The sequence below is a fragment of the Euphorbia lathyris genome, chromosome 7 (assembly GCF_963576675.1).
Source record: "Euphorbia lathyris chromosome 7, ddEupLath1.1, whole genome shotgun sequence".
Classification (NCBI taxonomy): Eukaryota; Viridiplantae; Streptophyta; class Magnoliopsida; order Malpighiales; family Euphorbiaceae; genus Euphorbia; species Euphorbia lathyris.
In genome coordinates, this window is record NC_088916.1 from 3,879,529 (window position 1) to 3,896,609 (window position 17,081).

At 34.6% G+C, this 17,081-nt stretch overlaps 1 protein-coding gene across 1 annotated transcript; it reads left to right on the forward strand.

Annotated features, from left to right (window-relative positions):
- The first annotated feature begins 286 nt into the window (after nt 1–286).
- On the forward strand, nt 287–9,050 carry LOC136200744 (amino acid transporter AVT1J-like). The gene is made up of 4 exons (XM_065991173.1): nt 287–535; nt 4,199–4,369; nt 5,674–6,110; nt 8,448–9,050. The coding sequence occupies exons 1-4, from the start codon at nt 367–369 to the stop codon at nt 8,952–8,954; spliced, it is 1,284 nt and encodes a 427-aa protein (XP_065847245.1). The 5' UTR covers nt 287–366; the 3' UTR covers nt 8,955–9,050.
- Nucleotides 9,051–17,081: the final 8,031 nt, after the last annotated feature.

Genomic DNA, 17,081 nt, shown 5'->3' on the forward strand with positions numbered 1-17,081 from the left:
TATATATTAATAACGGAACGTGGATAAGAATGTCATATCACGTTCCGTTATTGAAATCTAAATTGATATTATTTTTTAAATATTAAACTATATTAATGTTATTTTATACGTAGAGTCTATATTTAGAAAATTGATATTTTTTCTGGAAATATTTTATTATTATTATTTTGTGAAAATGCTTTTTCTTTTTTCCTAAAAACAAGAAAAAACACATTTTTTATTCTTTTTAAAAAGCAAGAAGTCTACTTGCCCTATCAAACCTTATCATCATCATAACTACTTTTTACTTTATATTAAACCCTTTCTTTTCTCTCATTTCTCTCTCTGTGTGGCTGCGAAGGAAGGAAGAAGTCGCGGAGGAGCTCAATGGAGTCGAAATACGAAGATGGTTCACTGACTCGGCGACTCATCAGTGACGAGGCTCAAGATAATGGCCTGAAACATCAAGATTCTGAATCTGGCTCTGAAAATCATTCTACTGAAGGAACTGCTTCGTCTTTCAAAACTATTCTCAATGGATTCAATGCTTTATCAGGTTCTTCGATTCTCTAATCTATCTGTATTTGTTTGTGGATTTTCTGGAATTATTCGGATAATTATGTTCATTCCTTTCCTAAATTATCCGGTTAATGCACCGTCGGTGGTAGCTGAGCTTTCTTAAAATGGGAGCTGAATTTCAATTTGTATAAAGAAAATCATTCCATTTTCAAATTTTACCTAATAAAGTTACTCTCATGAGTTAAAGAACAAAATGACCTATAAGCAGAATAGCCGTTAACGGATAAATCATTAGAAGCACTCGGTTTTCCATAAAAGACTACCTCACTATTTTAATTATTACAAAAAGTCACTGTACATATATCTAAATGTGAATTAAGGGTCATCCAAGTGATATGGAAGTCCGGATGCTTAATATAATAACTCCTAAGTTAAATTTGGAAAATGTATTCCACGTGTTTTATAATGTTATTACATAATTCAAAACTAGATTAAAAAAGAAGTTATTACTTGCTCAAATATAAAACTTGTCTTCTCTTATATTAGAACCGCATATCCCGATTTTGGTTGTTTTATTTTTCTTTAAGACTCGTACAATACATCTTCCCCATTTAACTTACTTTTTTTTACAACTGAGTGATCAATTAATGACATCTTGCGCAAGTTTAGAAGGTTAACTGAACATTTTATGCAAGTTGAAGGGGCTATCGAGACATTTTGAAAGTTCAAAGACCAATCAAACTTTTTAAACAAGTTCAAAAGACAAATGTTGTATCGCCTTAAAAAATTATAGTTAAAAGTTTAAAATAGAAAATTTGGCCAATTTTAGTCTAAAATCTCATATTATTTGATCCCTTTAATATCTAAATGTATATTATAACTACATTTATATTTAAAAAAAATAATATACATATAGTAAAAAAAATAAAATTTGGGTCCTAGGTACCACACGATCACACTTCTGGCCTATACAAAGTGCCGATTCCACTGCTGATCTAAATGATACGTTACTGCCATCTAGACACGTGTTAGCTAGGTGACACCCATATATAGTTATGTGTGTTTTTGGTCAACAATGAAAATTGACTAGTGGTGACTTGGAAAACAAATCATATTTTTAGCGTCTTTTTTCTCTTGAATTAACTATTATTGAGTCAAAATTCAAATTGAATGATCCAGTGAACATAAATTGAAATTAATTAGTCTTGATCACATGCACTTTTATGAGTATGTAGAATTTGCTCATTCAACGTTATATTTAATCCATTTAAAGTAAATTTTTTTTTAATCCTTGTGGATATGTGAAGCGGAGATAATCATATTTATGATATGATATAATATAATTGAAGTTAGAGAAAAAATTAGTTCAATTATTATGACTTTAGTTATAATAATGCTGCTCAAGATCGCCAAAGTTGGTGGAAATATCAAAACTTTTTTTTAGAAGCACAAATTTAATTTTAATACTAAAGTTTTCAAGAAAGAGCAATTTTAATCATACCATACCGAAATTTGAAAAAGGTTAGTTTGATATGTTTAACTTGCCCGTCGGACCTTTTAAACAAGTTACAAAACATCACATATATAAGTCAATTATATTTTTTTTTTATCAAAATGTCTAAAAATGTTTACTATAAAAAAAATATATGAAACTGATTTAGTTTATCGGCAGATTTGTTTGTAATGTTTGATGTGACAAGTAAAATAAAATTCAAATAATTTTTTTTCAAATTTTCAGTAATCTATGACTAAAATTGATCTTATTTGAAAATGTTATTAAATTTGAACAATTTTATATATTGGAGGGCTTAAAGCACTATTCAACCCCTGATCTATCCAAAATTTTATCATTTGGCCTCTGACTTATTATTTGGTCACATTTAGCCACTGATCTATCCCAAATTGGTGAACTTTCACCCAATTTGGATTCAAACTTAACTGAATCATTGTCTCATTGATAAGTAACGATATTTTGACACTTTAACTTAATAAATTTTAGTTTAGGATTTATTTTTTCTTTTTTTCTTTTTTTTAATCTAATTAATTATTTCCACATAATGTGGAAAAAAACTTTTAGAAATATCGCGTTTCAAGTTTAAGTGTCAAAATATCGTTACTTATCAATGAGATAACGATTCCGTTAAGTATTCATATAAATTGGGTGAAATTTCACCAAATGGAATAGTTCAAGGGCCAAATGACACAATTTTAGATAGGTCAGGAGCCAAATAATGCTTTAAGCCTATATTAGAGTTAAATTTTCACTTCACACAAAACGTCAGGATCAAATATGTTTATTATACCTTTAATAATAACAACAACAACAAAGCCTTAGTCCTGAAATGATTCGGGCCCGACTAACATGAACCATCATACAAACCCGTGAAATCAAGTCGTGTCAGCGACATAAATTCTATCCCTCCATTCCGTCTTATCCACTACCATATTTTCATCATATTTTCATCAATCCCCCAGTAAACTCATATCACTGTCTATCACTCTCTTCTAAGTTTCTTAGGTCTTCCCCTCTACCCCTCACCGTTACATCTCTTTGCCACTCTTCAATCCTCCTTCTACCATACTTTCTCGTACGACCACACATTCATCTCAACAATTCTTTAATAAATTAGATTTTTTTATGGGAATAAAAATCCGTCAGAAAATTTCGTCATCCACCACAGGTTCTCAAAACATGGAATTACGGACAAAAATTATATGTTTGCAATGTCTTTCTATTTTTTTTTTTCATTCTTCCTCAGAATCCAAGTATTGACGGATCCTATGCGACCCCGTTTTCCGCCCCTAGTCTTGCCTAAAACTAGGGACAAATTTCATTGTAATGGGAGACAATTGTGGTCCCTATATATATATATTATAGCAAGGAAGGCCACATCTAAATGTGAGCCATATAATTTAAAACTTTTTAGCTAACAATTAATGAATGTTTTCTAGTACCTACTTGATATTTAGGCCTGGTTAGTTCCGCGGTTGTTGTTTGCTGTTTACTGTTTATTGTTGTCACTGATAAATAGTAAATATTAATTGATTTTTCTGCTAAAAACAATTATTTTTAATTCTTATCACACTTTTTCATTTTCTGTTTGCTATTGTTGTTAGCCGTTGATGTTTTTGATAGATAATAGTGTACCATTTGTTTGCCCAAAAATATTGGGTAAAGAAAAAATTTGTTGGAAAATAAAATATTTTTTTAATGCTTAGCTCCAACATTAAAATGAGAAAAACTTATGGGCAGATGCCCTTTCAAAAGGGTAACAAAAAATGGAGTAGGATTCCAAAAGTTTTAGGAATGAGTAAAACATTTTCCTTTTTTTTTGTTGACTAACCAGCGTGCACAACACAGGCCCACATCCCACTATGTGTTTTTAATTCCACAAATTAATGAGGTTGCCGGGACTCGAACCCTCGACCGTTTGGTCCTAGAGGCTCTGATACCATGTCATGGAACCGATTGAACTAAAAGCTCGAGCTAATAGTTAAAGCCCAATCATATATCTTATATTAATGTCCGACATAAACAAGACCTAGATATTAGTTAGATTTTTCAGCTAAAAGCAGCTATTTTCAATTCTTAATGAATGTTTTGGATCGAAAGTCAAAAAATGAAACCAAACAGGCAATTGTTGCTTGGAAATTATTGATTATAGATTCCTAATTGCTGATAATGAACTAATTTTTTCAGGAGTTGGGATACTTTCAACCCCATATGCATTAGCTTCAGGAGGATGGTTAAGTTTGATCTTCTTCTTTATCATAGCCATAGTAGGCTACTACTCAGGTGTACTAATCCAAAGATGTATGGAAAAAGATCAATCTATCCTAACTTTCTCCGACATCGGTGGCCGAGCTTTCGGTAATATAGTAGTCTCTTGTTATCTTACATTCAATGAGGGACTGATCCAGGGGATTTAGGGGCTTGAACAGGTCACAGAAAAACGTCAAAAATTATATGAAAATTGGGGTTAAATACATTGTTGGTACTTAACTTTCATGGTTGTCTCAAAATAGTCGCTCAACTTTAATTTGTCTCAATAAAATCATTCCAACTTTATATTTTGTCTACTAAATCACTCCGGCGATTTCTAGAGCAAAAAGACACCGGAAAGGTGATGTGGCTACCGCATCAGCACTAGTCAACTTTTGCCGCTGACTCAAAAAACATGTGGATGTCACCTAGCTGATCGAAATAACATGTTGCTGCCACCTAGTTGACACTTGTCATTTCAATCAGCTAGGTGACCGTAACATGTGGATGCCACGTAAGTGACACGTGGCCGCCACCTAGCTGACCAAAACGACACTTGTCAGCTAGGTGGCGGCAATATGTTATTTCGACCAGCTAGGTGGCAGCAATATGTTATTTCGATCAGCTAGGTGGTAAACATGTGTTGTTTCTGTCAGCGGTTAAAGTTGACTAGTGCTGAGTCACATCATATTTCGTGTGTCTTTTTGCTCTTAAAGTCGCTGGAGTGACTTTATTGATACAAAATTCAAAGTTTAATGATTTTATTGAACCAAATTGAAGTTGTTTGACCATTTTGAGACAACCTTGAAAGTTTAGTGACCAATGGTGCATTAAACTCATGGAAACTGTGAACTTGGATTTAAGTTTCTTTTTTAGATTTTTAACCTTTATATTTAGCACAATAAACAGAAAATAACAGAGTAACATGTTCATTTTGTATCGTATTATGGTTGTCCTAAAAGTTAAGACATGTTCGGTTAAAAATCTAAAAAAGATAAACAAAAGGACCAAAGAGTTAATATTGACAAAAGATAGGGACCTTTTAATGTGTTTTTCAGAATAAGGAAAATAAACAGTTTGTTAGATAAAAAGTAGGGGACTAATAAATTATTTATCCTTAATTGCTTATCAGGTTTGAGGTGCGATTCCCCATCAAAATTTAGCCTTTATTAGTAGGTGGTATGTAAATTCCACTTTAAATCCTCATCGAGGTTTGTGCTTTGCCCTGACCTTAGGAGTAGGTAGACCTACCCTTATCTAAACTTTTATTTACAAAAAAAAAAAATATCAATTAGCACTCATAAATCACAATAAGTACCCCTTTCAGTGAATCCTGGATCCGTCACTGTATTCAAGAATGAACCATATACATCGAGATATATATAGACTAATATTTGTATCCCTAATTACAGGTAACAAAGGAAGAATTTGGATCAACATTATCATGTGTTTGGAGTTATATTTAGTAGCAACAGGTTTCTTAATTGTGGAAGGAGATAACTTACACAACTTATTCCCAAAAGTGAACATTGAAGTTGCTGGTTTAAGTTTTGGAGGAACACAAAGCTTTATTCTTATTTCAGCACTTATAATCTTACCTACTATTTGGTTGGATGATCTGAGCATTCTTTCTTATATATCTGCAACTGGTGTTGTAGCATCTTTTGTGATTCTTGGTTCTATTTTTTGGGTTGGAGCTTTTGATGGAGTTGGATTTCATGAGAAGGGAGAACTTATTAAATGGAGTGGAATGCCTACTGCTGTTAGTTTATATAGTTTTTGTTACTGTGCTCATCCTGTTTTTCCTACTATCTATACTTCCATGAAGAAGAAGCATCAATTCTCCTATGTAAGTTACCATTTTGTTTCAAGTGAATTGCACCCATAGTGGTTAAATGCATTGTTGTTCATCGAACTTTCATACGGTCTCAAAATGGTCACTCAATTTCAATTAGTCTTAATAAAATGAATCATTCAACTTTTATTTTTGTCTCAATTAAGTCATTTAGGCGACTTCAAGAGCAAAAAGACACTGGAAAAGTGAAGTGTTTGTCACATCAGCAGTAGCTAACTTTCACTCTTGATCGAAACGGCATGTGACTGCTACTTAAATGACACGTGGCTGCCATCTAGCTAATTGAAACGACACAGCTAAGTAGCAATCACGTGTTGTTTCAGTCAGCTAGGTGACTTGTTTCGGTCAGCGGTGAAAGTTGACTATTTAATGCGGCAGCCACGTCACTTTTCTGGCGTATTTTACTCTTGAAGTTGCCGAAGTGACTTAATTCAGACAAAATTAAAAGTTAAATGTTTTTATTGAGACAAATTGAGGTTGAGTAGCCATTTTGAGACAACCACTAAAGTTCAGTGACCACTGACCAGTGGTGCATTTAACCTGCACCATAGTTACTGAAGTTTGGGGTTCTGTTTTATGAAGTTCACTGAACTTCGTTTACTTTTAATGATGTCATTGAACTTTTCTTTTTATTTAATTGAGGTCATTCTAGCCAATTCAGACAGAAAAAACGACTTGATAACCTTAGTGCAAAGGACTGGTTTTTACGTAGGATGTGGCAGCCCAGTGGCTACCATATCATATGTAAAAGTAAATTCTTTCCAATGTGACTGTCGTGTCACTATTGCGATGACTTTTTCTGTTTGATTTGGCTGGACTGACCTTATTGAAAAAAAGAAGTTCAATGACTTCATCAAAAGGAAATAAAGTTTAAGGATCTTTGTGAAATAGATTCCAAATTTCAGTGATCATTAATACATTTTACCCTCATTTGTTTTAGTTTGATTAGATAATTATTTGGTTTCTAATGTATTTGTAACAATACATAATGATGTTTTTATACCATAGTATGATATTGGGAAACTACTATGGTGAGACATCATAATGTATTTTTACAAATGTATCAAGACAAAAAGCATTCTGTACATTAGACCCTGATCATTTCTTTCTTTCTTTCTTGTGACATTAATTTCATGCTTGGTAAATTAGTTACTTGTGAAAAGAGTGTTACTATTTCATATATGTTTGTACTTGCATTTTGTACGCAATTTCTCTATAGTAACATCACACAAAAAAAACTGTTTTCGAACTGTTAAAAAATGTAAATTTCAAACGTAGATGAAATAAATAGCACTATGTTAATCAAGTTTCATGTTCAAAGCTTAGGGGCTTAACCCTCCAAAACCAAAATGATTAGGGGCCTCAAGGATGCATTTTTCCATGTAATAATTGATTACTTATATTGCGCAGGCCTGTACTTGGTTCAAAAACTAACTGGCCCTTTGATAATATTTTAGTAGCCTATGGACTTGTTTATACCGGCATATTAACCCTTGAACTTGCTTAAAATTACCTACTGACTACTTCTTGAACTTGTTTAAAGTGGTACACGCTTCAACTAGCCCAAATCTCCTCTTACTCTTCCACGGAACACTTATTTGAAAATGTCTCATTAGTCCATGAACTTACTTATACTGATCTGTTAACCTCTTGGACTTGCTTAAAGTGGTACACGCTTCAACTAGTCCAAATCCCTTCTTACTCTTCCACGCAAGACTTATTTGAAAATGTCTTATTAGTCCATGAACTTGCTTATACTGGCTTATTGACTCATTGAACTTGTTTAAAGTTACTTATTGACTACTCCTTGAACTTGCTTTAGCCTAAATCTCCTCTTACTCTTCCACGCAATCCTTACTTGAAAATTTCTCATTAGTCCATAAACTTGCTTATTGACTCCTGTACTTGTTTAAAGTTGCCTATTGACCCATTGAACTTTCTTCTTCTTCTTTTTTTTTTTTTGTGAAAAGCCCATTGAACTTTTTTTAAAGCTATACACGACTCCAACTAGCCCAAATCTCCTCTTACTCTTCCATGCAACACTTATTTGAAAATGCTCATTAGTCCATGAACCTGCTCATACTAGCTTATTGACCCCTTGAACTTTATTGAGTACTCCTTGGACTTGCTTAAAGTGATACACGCTTCAACTAGCCCAAATCTCCTCTTATAAGTTCAAAAAGCTAATAAAACATCTCCAAAATTTAAGAGGTTAATTTTTTGGTCAAGTTCAAGAGCGTTGATATATCAAGCCAAATAATCATTTATCTTTTCATTTTTCATTTTTTACTTGAATTACAATATCTCATAAACTTAGCTACATGATCACAGGTCCTGGTGATATGCTTCATCCTCTGCACCTTCACATATGCAGCAACAGCAATATTTGGCTACTTAATGTTTGGTCCAGATGTTCAATCTCAAATAACATTAGACCTTCCAACATCAAAGATAAGTTCAAAAATAGCAATATACACAACTCTCATCAATCCATTAGCCAAATATGCATTGATGGTTAAACCAATTTTGGATGCTGCTAAGACTAGGTTTCAATACAAGAAGCCTTTGAGCATGGTAACTAGTACTATTTTGTTAGTCACTTCAGTAATGGTAGCTCTTTGTCTTCCTTTTTTTGGTGATTTAATGTCCTTAGTTGGAGCGTTTTTGAGTCTTACAGGTTCGATTATAATTCCATGTTTATGTTACCTTAAAATCTCAGGAACTTATAAGAGATTAACATGTGAATTGGTAGTAGTTGGGGGGATTATAGGAATAGCTGTTATGGTTGTAATACTTGGTACTTATACTGCTGTTTTGCAAATCTTAGGGCATTTTTAATTTTGTGTAATTGTTGAGATATTGATTGCAATGCAATCCGGTGTAATTTTGTTATTTTCGTGCAATCACGGTATTATATTTCGCTATTTCTATGAACTCATATGAGCGTAATATTCTATTTCGCTATTTCTATATGTCAGAGATTGATATAAGATTGCGATTGGGTCTTAACTATTAGTTTGAGCTGTTGGTTAAAATGGTTACATGACATGGTATCAGAGCCACGTGTCTGTGTTGTACATGATGCTAAAAATGCTTTGCGATTTTAATAGTATAAAAAGTTATCAAAGTGATAAAGCACGAGGATATTCTGTGGCTTGTATTAGCAGTCTCCTTAAGATAAATTTTGCCACTATTGATGTCGGTCGTCCAAGATACACTGAAATCATCATCGAACTCTAACCATGCGCCTAGTTATCACCAGAAGCAAAAAGGAATGGGGCAGAATACATGAAGATAGTCTGCTGGGGAGAATTTTTTTAAGGAAAAATCGTTACCAGTCGGCTCAAGGGCTCCCATTTCGGTTCAGTATTCATGTCGTGCGGGTGCGCTTCTAGCCTGGTGGGATTGATTTGCACCTACCTTGCGCATGAGGGAGCATGACCTCTAGTAATTGATAATATTTTTTAACGACTTTGATCACATGGATTTTAATGACCATATAGTATTTGACCATTTACCGTTAGATCCGGGTTTATTAAAATCTTAGGATGCAGATTCAAAACATCTTAAGGCATAGACTTAATAAGCCTAGATTTTAGCGGTGAATGATCAAATCCATTTGAATATTAAGGTTCATGTGAATACTATTGTTTTTTTAAATAGTTTTTATTTTTTAATAAGTGATGCAGCTAAATCCTATAAGGTTCTCAAACAAATATGTAATAAGATAGAAACATGGTTAAAAAGAAGTCAGAATCCAGGTGGCCGAAGCTTCTGAGCATGTTAACAAGTACTATATTGTTAATCAGTTCAGTAATGGTAGCTCTGTGTCTTCCTTTTTTCGGTGATCTTATGTCCTTAGTTGGAGCATTTTTGAGTCTTACCGGTTCAATTATAATTCCATGTTTATGTTACCTTAAAATCTCAGGAACTTATAAGAGATTTATTCACATATTATGGTTGTAATACTTGGTACTTATACTGCTGTTTTGCAGATCTTAGGGCATTTTTAAATTTGTGTAATTGTTGAGATATTGATTGCAATGCAATCCGGTGTAATTTTGTTATTTTTTTTTTGTGCAATCAGTTTCTGTATTTTATTTCTATAGATACTCACAGTGGTGTAGGAGAAGGGTGTGCAAAGTGTGCTACCGCACATGGCCCCCAAATTTAAAGGACCTAATCTTTTTATTATACAACATTTAAGTAATTTTATTATTATTTATTATGTTCAAAATTAAGTGAATGTTACTTATTCAGGAAATATCTAAAGCCTAATAGTTTAAGAGGATCTAATTTTTTTTGTAATTATTATTGTACAATATCTAACTAAATTATTTTTGTTATATTTATTATGTCAAACCATAAAGTTAAAGTATTTTTGTGTTTTATTTTTGTGGGTTTGTCAGTTCTTGGGTCTCGGGTGCTCACCCCGCCCAAGTTCTGTCTCGTCCCAATTTCTATCAGAATTTTTTTTTTCTAATGAATAAGGTCCAATTTTTTCATTTAGCACAGAGCCCCGTAAATGTTTAAGACGGCCCTGGATACTCAGATGAATTTTCTATGGGTTGAGAGCAGAAAATTGGTTTTATCTTGACTGTTATGAAATTTCTCAACTCTGTATGTTATTGTCTTTTTTTTTCTTGATGAACTATATGAGAATATGAGAAAAGATTGATTGTACGAAAATTCCTTTTTGTAGGGCTGTAATCGAACCGAGCCGAGTTTTGGCTACTCAAGCTCGGCTCACTATAAAATTAACGAGTTTGAGTCCGAGCCGAGCTTTGGTTTGCTCAAGCTCGGCTCATCTCATTAGATAGTGAATGAAATAATATTAAGTTTAGATATTTGTGAACTAACGCAAAACTATGTAGTTTTCTACAAAACTAAAATTTGCTCATAAATGTACTAATCGAGCCTATTCGCGAGCTTTCTGCTCAAGCTCAGCTCGTTTATGAACCGAGCCAGTAAATTATGCTCACGAGCGGCTCGTTTACAAATCAAGCCGAGCTTTTATCGAGCGACCACCGAGCCGCTCATGAGCGGCTCGGCTCATTTACAACCCTACCTTTTTGCATATCATCAATTTCACTGTGATACTAAAAAGGGTAAATTACAAAACTAGGTCAAATGGGAGGTCCATTTACATATTTAACCCATTTACTCAACCTACTACATATCTAGACTGTTTTTGTGTGACTTTCCCATAATACCCCAATCTTTCATCTTCTCCTTCCTCTTCCTCTTCCTTACGGTTTCCTCTTCACCCAAAATGGCTCCTCCTCCTTCCACAGGGATCTAACCTGCAAAATCCGTTGTTGTTTGACGGCGTTCTCCAGCAACTCCTACTCCGATGAGAGAAAAGGGAAGCGAACGACGGTAGAGGAAAGACGAGATGGCGATTTTAGGGCGAATGGCGGTGAGAGAAGGTGAAAGTCGCGCGTAAATATTGAGGGTATTATGGGAAAGTCACACAAAAACAGTCTAGATATGTAGTAGGTTGAGTAAATGAGTTAAATACGTAAATTAGCCTTCCATTTAACCTAGTTTTGTAATTTACCCTACTAAAAATGCTTTTTCATTTTGATAGTGTAAACAGTCCTCAAAGTGATAAAGCACGAAGCCATGTTTTTTTATACGGATTAATGTTGAATGTGTTGATTTTAATTTTAAATTAATAAAGAGGTTTTCTATGGCTAAACTAGAAAGAGTTAATCCTGGTATTCACGGATAAAATTAGTAAGAATATTGAAATCCCCATTGTTGAATGAGTAAACCTTAACAAAGCTTCAAAGAGAAGATAATAATTTTGTTTAATGAAAAATTAAACGTTACAAAAGAAAAAGATGAATTTATATCCTCCTTAATCCTAAAGTTGAAATTACATAAAAGCCTAAAATACATAAACTAATTAGATAAAGATTAAAAAGTAAAATGAGGTAAGGGTAAAGGGGTGACATGATTGTAAATAAGAAGTGATATGTGTTGTAATTAATGGGTGGTAAAGTTGTAATTAGAAGAAAGTTGGAATGATGGGCAAAATTGATTATTTACAGCATTTTAGAAGCCCACACAGTGTGTGGGAACGACGTGTGGCTTCATAATCGAAATAGAGCTGTTGAAATTCCAAGCCCCACACGGCGTGTGAGATTAATAACACGATGTGTAGGGTTAATTTTCAGCATCAAGGGCATTTTCTTTGCCTTATTGTGTTGCCTCTTTTATCTGACTTCTTCCACCACTCGTCCCCTTTCGGCTAATCAACTAGATGCCTGCATCATTCACCCCTTTTTGAAAAGAACTTGACCTCAAGTTACTTGTTTGAGTATGGACGAAACTTATAGACCTTGAGCGGACTCCACGATTTCAAACCAAACAAAGGTGTTGTTGGAAATGAATTTATGAAGCACATTCCACAAGCTTTCAGATTCACCTTCTTCACACGAACTTCCTTCCATATTTCAACTTGTGACTTGCACCGATTCTCACGTTCCTCGATAGTCGTCTTCCACTTCCTACCGGCAGCAAATGGGATATTTCGGCGAAGCTTGTTGAACCACTCTCCCATAAGATCTTGCATTCTTTTCCAACTTCTCGCGACATGTCGAATGGACCAACCCCGAACCTTCTCATTCTCCACATCACTAGCTTGAAGATTAGCCATCAATGTTCTCCGATCATAGCCGACCTCAAATGGAATATCCCGACAAAACATATATTAACTCAATCCGGAGCGATCCCTTGAGCATTCTTCAAAACTCGAACATGACTTTCAGTTGAATCTTCCCAGACTTCACTAACCTTTATGTCATTACCCCGGATGCGATGCTCAACCTATACTCGCCCATTTCCGACATCAAATGGAATATCCTAGTGGCACTTGTCAACCCACTTTATAGTGATCCTAAGAACACTTGTACCAACTCCTCCCTTATCTTGAGTTAACAATCTCAGGATTTTTAGATTCGCCTCTTTACTAACTTGAGCACTACCCTGCAACTCTTGAATATCTCCCACTGTCTCAACATCACTCAGGATGCCATTCCTATTCATCAAGTAGTCCATGAAGCTCACACTCTTCACCATAAGGTTACATCTCATAGACCCCTCATAGAGCGGATTCTTCTTCAACAAACATAACGTAGCTCCCAACACATATATTTCAATAAAACACAAAAGAATAAGTTCAGATTTTACCAAGTAGACGACTTGATTCATTTGCATCATGCATATGCTAGGAGTATCAATTGTTTCAAGAGGCATCACATGTGCTTTGTTGAAATATATGTGTTGGGAGCTATATTGTGTTTGTCATGTCACATGGTATCCTCCCCAAAGGTGGAAGCCCTCGAGGTTGCTCTTTGAATGACATGTAATTGTCGCTTTTGGACAGTTGCTCAACTTCCCCATTTTTAATATTGCTCTTTCCTTTCTCAACCTCATTCTCCTCTTTGGATTCGACTTCATCATGAGAGGCTAGCTAAATCACCCACGGAAACCAAGTCAATATGATGCGATGTCTCTCTCGTTCTACCGGTGCACTAGTTTATATTCCACTCTCGAGTTGGACAAGCACTCAAGATTGCCTTCCTTTTCTCCATAGATGAACTCTTCAAAGGGGTAAGGATTTACTTGATTGCGTCTTTGAGTATGGCGTAGGTGTTGCTTGTTCCCACATGTGAGGCATCACAATCAAATTGCCATGGCCTACCTAATATCATGCAGCAAGCATCCATATTTACAACATCACACATAGTCTCATCTCGATAAGCCCCAATGGTGAAAGGAACGTTACATCGGTGAGTAACTTGAAGCTTTTCCACCTCATTCACCCAACCAATACGATAAGGTCTAGGATGTGGCTCGGGAACCAAACCAAACTTACTTAAGGTGACTCGACTAGTGACATTCACTTGTCTTCCTCCATTGATTATCACCTCACATTTCTTCCTAAGAACTAAACATCGAGTTCTAAATAATTGATGTCGTCGGTCATGCTCTTCTTCACTAGACATGAGCACCCTCGTCACAAAATACATTGCACTCATCGCCATCACTCTCACCTTCATATGTATCTTTGTTTTGGCTCCACTGAACATCCTCAAACTCATCATTATAAAGGAATCTATCTTCATCATCTTCATAAGTAGCTTTGTGTTGATTCCACTTAATGTGCCAAAGCTCACCCTTATCATGATAGACCATATCTTCATCATCTTCATAAGCGGCCCTATATTGGTTCCACTCAATATTCAAATGCTCGTTCTCATCATGGCAAACTCCATCATCATCATCATAATCATTTTCATTCACATGATGATAAAATTCACTATCCTCACATATCTCATCCTCGGAAGCATTCTCTCTCTCTCTCTTCAACCCCATCCTCATACTCACTCTCATAATAGCCAAGTTCATCATTTCTTTCTAGCTCGTTCTCTGATTGGTTTTCCTCTTCATCAATCTCCTCTTCTACCTCATCTTCTTTATGATCATATTCAAATTCGTTTCCTTATTTGTCAACAACCCATTCTTTCCCATGACCTATCGTTTCCATCGTCTTCTCCTCATAGTTCTAGCCGGCTAATCCATTTGACAAGTTACCCGACTCAAAATGACATGCTACATCCCACAATGGTTGAATCACCGACATCTCTTCCATCAACAAAGCCATCAACCTCCACACATAAGGTTATTTCATCATTCCCCTTAAAGAGACTATCAAGCTGAAAATTCCTTTCCACTTCTTCAAGGTTAAGGTTCTCACATTCCTTAAATACACAAGTAAAAGGTTGCCTAACGAGCATTTTATCAAACACATGAGGAGCACCTTTCTCAACATGAGTTTTCCCAATATTCTTACCTACAAGCACTCCTTCCTCTCCATTCTTACATGAACTTAAATTCTCATTCAGAATTCCATTATCAACAAACCCATAGTGAGAATCTAAATCATAATCAATGTCACAAACATCCAACTCCTCACTAGTAATAGGAATACCCACAACTTCAACATGAGAAATTGAAAGTTTAGGATTTACCTCTTCAATGTGGAATGGAGGAAAGATTTGGGATGCTGCTTTAGGAGGCAGCATGAGGGTTTCTTCATTTCTTCTTCGTTGGGCTCGACGGTGTCGTCGCCGGCTACTTCGGGTTCCTCTTTATAGCTTTTCCATGTCTTCATATTCCAAGTTTTCTCTTGTCTTTTTCCTTGTCTCAGTAAGCTTGAAATCTAGCTCTCTAAATTTGGCTTGCCATTCTTCAAAGCTCTTGGCTACAAACTCCGTTAATGCTTGTGAAAAACTTGGTTGAACCATTACCGAAGAAGTCTCCATTAGGAAAACGACCGACTCTGATACCAGCTGATACAGATTAATGTTGAATGAGTTGATTTTAATCTTAAATCAACAACGAGGTTTCTTCTCTAGCTAAACTAGAAGGAGTTAATCCCGGTATCTACGGACTAAATCCGTAGGAATAGTGAAATCCCCATTGTTGAAGGAGTAAACCTTAACAAAGCTTCAAAGAGAAGATAATAATTTTGATTAATGTAAAGTTAAACATTAGAAATGAAAAAGATGAATTTATATCATCCCTAACCCTAAAGTTGAAATTACATAAAAGCTTAGAATACATAGACTAATTAGATAAATATTAAAAGGTAAAATGAGATAAGGGTAAATGGATGACATGATTGTAAATAAGAAGTGGTATGTGTTGTAATTAATGGGTGGTAAAGTTATAATTAGAAGGAAGTTGGAGTGAATGGCAAAATTGATCATTTATAACATTTTAGAAGCCCACACGGCGTGTGGGAATGGCCACACGACATGTGGCTTCATAAACGAAATAGAGCTGTTGAAATTCCAAGCCCACACGACATGTGACTTGGTGATCAAGCTTCTGATGAGAGTTTTTAGATCCCATACGGCGTGTGAGATTAGTCACACGACGTCTAGGGTCAAATTTTTTTAGCATCAAAGGCCTTTCCTTTACCTTAGTATGTTGCGTTTTTTATCCAACTTTTTCCATCACTTGTTCCCTTTCGCCTAATCGACTGGGTGCCCGCATCATTTTAGTTTTAAAGTTTTTGTTTGATGAGATAAGTCTAACTAATAAAGGCAGTAGAAATAAAGTATATATAAATATAAAATGTAATCACATTAACAATAAGAAACTGACTGAACCTAGCGGAAATTATACGAAAGTAATTGAAATGAATGGAAACTAATTGAAATGACAATAAACCTTTCACTTAAATATACAGCAGAAAGAGAATTCCGAGATACAATAAAATCGCCACTAAATTATTGATCTAAACATCATGCGGATTTTTAAAACACCTGTTTTAAGAGAATTTATATAACACATTATTTTAAATTTTTTTAATAAATTTTATTTTATTAAACTATTAAATCTAATGGAAGCATAAATTCTAGAGCAGATTAGGGGTACGCATCGGTACAAAACCGAACCGAAATGATCAAAATAATTCACATCGATACCGAACCGAATAATAGGTAAAATCGAATTAAAACCGAACTGAAATATGCGGTTCGATTCGGTTTAAACCGAACAAACCGAATTAAGTTAAAAATAACAAATAATAAATAAAAATCACTATATTTTCTCATTAAATTTATCTTAACAACAATAAAAAAAAATTGAAATATTTCTATATATATATATATATATTGGGTTATTATCTTAACAATAATAAAAAAAATTAAACTTGTATAATCAAATATATGTGTGTATATGTATATATAAATGTAAAATATGTGTAATTCGGTGCGGTTCGTTTTTTTTACATTTTCTATCAAACCGAAAAAAATCAAACCGAAAAACCAAATTCATCCAGTTCGGTATGCAGTTTAAACCGAACCAATGCAAACCCGAATACCTAACCTTTAAATATTATGCATCCACGGCTACAAAGCTAGTTATACTAAAGTCCAAATTTAG

Bases quoted from the DNA above. Each gene is read 5' to 3' on its own strand.
- LOC136200744 (XM_065991173.1), top strand. From the start codon at position 367: ATGGAGTCGAAATACGAAGATGGTTCACTGACTCGGCGACTCATCAGT. The intron at 536-4,198 runs GTTCTTCGATTC...TAATTTTTTCAG, and splicing joins TGGATTCAATGCTTTATCAG to GAGTTGGGATACTTTCAACC. The intron at 4,370-5,673 runs GTAATATAGTAG...CCCTAATTACAG, and splicing joins CATCGGTGGCCGAGCTTTCG to GTAACAAAGGAAGAATTTGG.